The 6,505-nt window shown below is 53.1% G+C and overlaps 1 protein-coding gene across 4 annotated transcripts; it reads left to right on the top strand.

The window, feature by feature from the left end:
- The first annotated feature begins 3 nt into the window (after nucleotides 1–3).
- On the top strand, nucleotides 4–6,340 carry RNF25 (ring finger protein 25). Of its 4 annotated transcripts, none has more exons than XM_045867983.3 (10): nucleotides 4–143; nucleotides 2,466–2,540; nucleotides 2,782–2,884; nucleotides 2,975–3,042; nucleotides 3,136–3,205; nucleotides 4,347–4,418; nucleotides 4,516–4,653; nucleotides 5,008–5,097; nucleotides 5,368–5,502; nucleotides 5,702–6,340. In XM_045867983.3, exons 1-10 carry the CDS (start codon nucleotides 103–105, stop codon nucleotides 6,278–6,280), a joined length of 1,371 nt encoding a protein of 456 aa, XP_045723939.1. In that variant the 5' UTR covers nucleotides 4–102; the 3' UTR covers nucleotides 6,281–6,340. The 4 variants fall into 4 exon arrangements, with proteins under 4 accessions (XP_045723939.1, XP_045723938.1, XP_045723940.1 ...); XM_045867982.3 differs by having other exon boundaries at nucleotides 5,005–5,097; XM_045867984.3 differs by lacking the exon at nucleotides 4,347–4,418 and having other exon boundaries at nucleotides 5,005–5,097.
- Nucleotides 6,341–6,505: the final 165 nt, after the last annotated feature.

Raw genomic sequence — 6,505 nt, 5'->3', positions numbered from 1 at the left:
CTAGAAACGGCCGCTAGCCTCCCTGCCTCCCTCCCTCCTTTAACTTGCCGCCCCTGACTTCCCCGAGAGTATTTCCGGTTCCGGCTGTGGGCCGGAGAAGACATGGCGGCGACTGCGTCGGCGGCTGCAGGGGAGGAGGACTGGTAACTTGGGGGCATGGGCTTTGGCTGGCCGCCTGGATCCGATCCGGGGGACTAGCAGTAGCCGCGGACGGTCCGTACGGCGGGCTTGTGGGGCGGAGCGAGGGATAAGGGATAACAGAGACGCTGACATGTCTTCCTAAGAGACCTTCTGTACTGGGGAGCAGGAGGGTGGAGGGGCACCGATCTGGTGGGAGAGGAGACCGGATCTGCGCCGGCCAGGCCAGCTCGGGCTGCGCCTTATCTGGCTTGATCCCCTCTTCTTCGGCCTCGCTCGTCCCATTGTCCTGAAGTGGATTTGTTCAGGGTCCCGGAGGATGCCTGCTTATTAGCTCTCCCCACCTCCCTTTTACCTCCCGGAACCGATGTCCTCCAGCCCCCCGACCCCCTTTCCCCTTGGATCAGCCTATTTCCGCCGAGGCTGTCCTCAGCGGTCTGTCCCCGACAGCACCAATGAGGACTGTTGTCTGAATAAAGCTTTACACCTCACAAAAAGCTCTCCTAGTCCCTCTCTGAAGCATTCTTAACAAGAGACCAAAGCCTGGAAGATTGGAAATAGGATAAATGTGGGTTCACTCCACATTTTATTAGCGTGTGATGCTGACCAAGCCACCCAGGTTCTGTGAGTCAGTGTCCTCAGATGTAAAAAAGTGGGTGTGGCATCTACCTCATAGAATAGTTGATAGGATCAGGGTGGATTTGTAACATAAAAGCCTCCTTTTTGTAACTGAGGTGTGGGCCCCTGAGGGGCCTAGATGAGGCCTGAAGAGGTAAATCGATTTGCTAAAAAGGTACATAGTTATGACTAGGAATCCAGGTTGTCTGACTCCATGAATCTTAGTTTTTAGTTCTAGGACATTATACAATCCCCCTGCCCCCCCTCCTTTTTTTTTTTTTTTTTTTTTTTGTCACCACCTTACCATCATCCCATTCCATACCTCACATCCAGGGCCCAAGTCCCAGCTAGGGTGGGTGAAGTATTGAAGGGCCTCTTGATGGAGGTTACACTTCAGTGTTTTGTTGGTTCAGGGAGGCCAGCCAGTGTTGGCCTTTTTGAGACCACCTGGGCTCATCGTTTTCACCTTGTTCAGCGGAACTTTTAAGATTCTGAGGAGACACTTTGAGCCATGGAGAGGGCAGTAGTGATCGCACAGCTAGCTTGTGCTCTGAGACTCCCACACTTATGTCAAGCAAAACTACTCCACAGTTATCTGTGCTATATTTTGAGGTGTCTAAGACTTAAAAAGAAAATTTGAGAACCAGTAATATATGGGTCATGCTAGGGCAACCCTGCTCTTGATGAAGAAAGAACAATATAAGAAAGGAAAGCAAGCGTGCATCTTTACATGCATTACCTGGGTAGAGCTATGAACTCGAGCCTATCACTAACTTTCAGTGTCATTACAACGGCTATTTCTATAATTAAACGTGTATGTCCTCTCATTTACATCCAGACCACCAGATCCTGACCTAAACAGGTTGATCTAAATCAACCAGATAACAAGGGTCAAAAATACATTGAATACTAACTATATCCTTCCTTCTTTCCTTTCACGGGAGAAGGTTATATACAAATAGGAAAAAAGAGAACATAGACTAGCTACTATGGCCAAGATATTATTAGGTACTTTCATAAACAACTTTTTATCCTCGCAACAACCCTGGAGAGTAGGTGGTATTATCTATATATGGTAGACAGTGTGACTCAAGCTTACAGAGATACTTACTCAGATCATGTAGCTGGTCAGTGATTGGTACCTATTACTCCCAAGCTGATGGCTCTTCTGTTACATCACGGCCTTTAATACCACCTCGATCTCTTTTTCTGTTCAGTTGGTATCTCCTCTGAGTAGGCTTAGGGCAACTGATATTGGCAGTATGTGTAGACGCTGGGATCCATGTGAACAGTGGTGTAGGGAAAGCCAGGAGTGGTATTGGTAACCTTGATGTGAACCAGTGGACATCTTATTTCTGGGTCAGAGAAATGGCCAACCAGCAGCGCGATGCAACTTAAAACAGGGAGTCAGGAAACCTGGCTCTGGTTCTAGCTCTGCCTTTGTTAAACTTTGATACTTGAGCTAGTCATTTTCACCTTCACCTTTCCTCATCTGTTGACAGAAATGGTCCCTTAAACTCCGATTCCCATGCTTCCTACCTGGCCGCTTGACAACTTAAGAAAACATATTTCCCCCATTTCTGTGGAGGTTAAAAAGAGCATGCACTTAGGCAGATTGCCAGTTTTCTATAAAGCCAGCCTTCATGGGCTCTAGCAGGCTTTAGCGGGGAGAGCTATAATGGTGAGTCAGTCTCCTCCTGTCTCCCTAGGGTACTTCCCTCTGAAGTCGAGGTGCTAGAGTCTATCTATCTGGATGAACTACAGGTGGTTAAAGGAAACGGCAGGTACGTATTTGACTAGAGGTGGGCAGGAGTCCCCTTAGTAATGAGAGAATTCCATGCAGATCCACGAACCTTGATTCAGAGAAAATGTTCTCATGGAGACAAAGACGACTTCTTTAATCGCCCCCAAAAGAGGAGCCCGGTGCTCACTTCCTCTACCTGCTTCACTGTTTGACCCCCATCTTCCCCGGTCCTCAAACTCCTGCTCAATCACATGCCCGGTCCCCACTTCATCCACCTGCAGATCTTCACCGTGGGAGATCTCCATCACCCTGCACCCTGCCACTGCAGAAGACCAGGATTCACAGTATGTGTGCTTCACTCTGGTGCTTCGGGTCCCAGCACAGGTGAGGCCCCTGCTTCACGGCAGCAAAGGGAGGAAGGGGAGAGGCCCTGGGGTGGAGTGCTTTAGCAGTAACGTTATTTCCTCCCACTAGTACCCCAATGAGGTGCCACAGATCTCTATCCGTAACCCGCGAGGACTCTCAGATGAACAGATCCACAAGTAAGTCGGGCCGGTCAGAGCAGGGAAAACGGGATACAGCTCAGTCTGGTGAGAGGAAGGGGCACGCCTAACGTTTGCTTTGCCCTTTTCCAGGATTTCACAGGCACTGAGCCACGTGGCCAACGCTGGGCTGGGTACTGCCATGCTCTATGAACTCATCGAGGTAAGCGGTGTGCTAGCTCGGGAAACTGTGAGAGCCGTTTCTCTCAAGGGAGGTAGTGGGCCCAGAATCTTAAATACCTCTGGAGTCATACATTCAGTTAGTCCTTGTTTAGGTGAGGCCTAAATCCAGGAGGAAGATTTTCTTCTGCTTCCAAGAGCTCCCCCCGCAAAAGACAGTTCTGTAGCTTCCCCAAGCGGCCGCCAGTATCTTGAAAACGACTTTTCGTGTTTAACTTGGATTTTTCTTGATTCCGTTTCAGTGCATTCTCTTGGCACTGGCAACCAAAAGTAGCCAGAGATAGGGACCTTGCCTAGAGGGTCTCGCCACGGACTACATTTGAAGGCTGGCCTGCCTTTGGAGCGGACTGAGAACGTCCTGGTCCTTTCACTCAGAGCCTCTACCCTAATGAAGTTAACGACCCACAGGGACCACCCTGAGCTACAAGTTCACGTACACAGAAAACTTCTGTTGCTTGAGATTAAAAACACACAATTAAGTCTTGTTTGCCTCAACTTTAAGTTTTGAAGAGAAATGTCCAGAGAAGAATGAAGGTGGGCGGCCTGGAGTCAGAGGGTGGGCTTAGAGCGCCGTAGTGCTCCTGAGGCCGGCCTCCACGATGCAGCATTGAGCTTTGTGGAATTCCAGAGTATTAGCTATTCAAACAGCAGTGCACACGAGTTAGTTCATAGCGCAACTCGATGCCTTTGAGTTCTCCGTCGTTGGGGCTGTCCATGCCTTGACTTTTTCTGAAAGCTGCCTCCAAGAACAGCCTTTTGGGGGGAGTGATAATCAGAGAGGGTGAACCAAGGAAGGCATCCCAGAAGATAGGAGTGTCAACAGGACATTTTGTTCTCCCCGGGTATATCATTTTCATGCCTGAGGTGTATTAAAGGTGACAGAATGCGTGGAGAAACAGTGAAATCGGATTTTGCAGCTGGGTGGATGGGGCAGGAGGGGCAGGGACATGGAGGATTGATTCCAGGCAGAGGGAGTCTCATCAAGACAGAGAGGCGGGAACACAAAGTACCACACCAGCTTGGTAGGAGACGGTCCCACGGTCACTCCTGGGAATAAGTGACGGGCTTTGTGCACAGTTCTTGCCCCTGCCTCCCTGTTTGAACAGTGTCTTCTCTCCTCTCAGAAAGGGAAGGAAATCCTCACAGACAACAACATCCCCCATGGCCAGTGCGTCATCTGCCTCTATGGTTTCCAGGTGGGGTTCTCTCTTGGGACCTGGGGTCAGCCCGCGACGGGCAGCAGAGGGCTCACGAGAGCTTTGGCGCCATGCCCTGTGTCTGTCGTCCCTTCAGGAGAAGGAGGCCTTTACCAAAACACCGTGTTACCACTACTTCCACTGCCACTGCCTCGCTCGGTACATCGAGCACATGGAGCGTGAGCTGCAGGCTCGAGGCCAGGAGCAGGAGCGGCCGCATGCCGCAACCAAGCAGGTCAGCGCGCCAGCCCTGCGCCCACCCGGCCCCTGCCTCACACCCTTTTCTGTCCCCCCGCTCCAGTGGCTGCTCACCTTTTTAGGGTCACAGATACCCTTTGGTTTAACAAAAGCTCACCTCTGTCCAGAAAAAAGGGCCTTCTTAGATCCATATGTACACACTGCATGCAGTTTCAGAGTCCCCGGACCTCTGTCTGGAGAGGCAGGCCCTGCGCTGTCCTGCTTCCCTGCTGAACGGTGTGCCCCTGCCCTGGGTCCCGGCGCTGTGCAGATTAGGGTGGCTGACGGGGTTGGGCCGCTGGCGAGCACCCTGCGCTGGGAAGCAGGGCTGTGAGTTCTCTATTTTTAGAAGGCAGTCGGTGTGCAGTGTCCGGTGTGCAGAGAGCCCCTCGTGTATGATCTTGCCTCACTGAAAGCAGCCCCCGAGCCCCAACAGCCCATGGTAAGGGGACTCCTTTCTCATCTGAGCCAGGAATAATGGCGTTCTCTGAGGAGGGAGGGATGGCATCTTGTCTGCCTCGAATGGGATCTCTGGAATTGGGCTGGACCTCCCTGGGACCTCTCTGCAGAACTGCAGCCCCCACTAGGCGAAGGCTCTGGGAGCCCAAATCTGAGGGACACACCCAAGCACCTCATGCAGATCTCCCGGGGCAGTCCTGAAAGCAGGGGTTCGAGTCTACTTCTTCGCTCTACTCTGCTCCCTTCCCTCCAGGAGCTCTACCAGCCCAACGCAGAGAGCTTGCGCCAACAAGAAGAGCGCAAGCGGCTCTACCAGAGGCAGCAGGAGCGGGGGGGCATCATTGACCTCGAGGCTGAGCGGAACCGGTACTTCATCAGCCTCCAGCAGGTGAGGGAAGGCTTTCTCACTCCCAGACTGCCACCTACCTCCCCACCAGTGTCCCCCTGCCATGGCCCTAGGGTGAGCTTTGTTCTACCCTTGAGGTTATAGGCTGATGGTGGTCAGCCCCTGTAGTGAGCGAGAGGCCTGCAGTTCCCCGCTTTGGGGAACTACATCTCCCTCACTGCGTCTGCGCACTTCTTTCCAGCCTCCTGCCCCCGTGGAGCCTGAGTCGGCTATAGAGGCCTCCAGAGGATCCCAGCCACCCAGTGCCCTTGCCGCAGAACTGTCCACCTCATCAGCTGCCCAACCCAACCTGTCAGCTCCTCTGCCCGTGGCCTCCCAGTACGTGTGTGAGAAGATTGCAGGGGCTGGGCCAAATCAGCAAAGGTTGGGCGAGACCCCGAAAGCTATGCTAGACCCCCCCCGGGCCAGTCGAGGCCCCTGGAAACAGCCTGAACGGAGGCACCTAAAGGGAGGGGAGTGCCATGCCCACAGAGGTTCCAGTGACACCCAGGAACTGCCACCTCCTGAGGGGCCCCTCAAGGAGCCCATGGACCTAAAGCTAGAACCCTGTAGCCAAGGGGTTGAAGGTCCTCCCCAAGAGAAGGGCCCTGGCAACTGGCAGGGTCCCCCACCCCGCAGGACTCGGGACTGTGCTCGCTGGGAGCGCTCCAAGGGTCGGACACCAGGTTCCTCCTACCCCCGCCTGCCTCGGGGTCGGGGAGCCTATCGTCCTGGTACTCGAAGGGAGCCCCTGAGCCTGGAGTCTGAGGATGGTTCCTAGCAGTACTGTGGGGGGCAGGGACTTGGGGGGGCAGGGGGGCAATAAAGAGATTTGGCCTTGTTTGGCTTTCTTTGCTTAGTAGTGCCTAGCCTTACAGTATGGCTCTTTCTGAGTTTCTAGCAAGACTGATGGTATGGCAGAACAGCCCCAGCTTTGCTCTAAAGTCCCATTTTCCCAAGAGACCAGGGTCCGAATAAAGACAGGTCTGACATACCAGCTAGCGTG

The sequence above is a fragment of the Mirounga angustirostris genome, unplaced genomic scaffold, assembly GCF_029215605.1.
Source record: "Mirounga angustirostris isolate CCGP_5_RB_7025 unplaced genomic scaffold, mMirAng1.0.hap1 SCAF_3, whole genome shotgun sequence".
Lineage (NCBI taxonomy): Eukaryota > Metazoa > Chordata > Mammalia > Carnivora > Phocidae > Mirounga > Mirounga angustirostris.
This window is presented reverse-complemented; position numbering and strand designations above follow the sequence as displayed.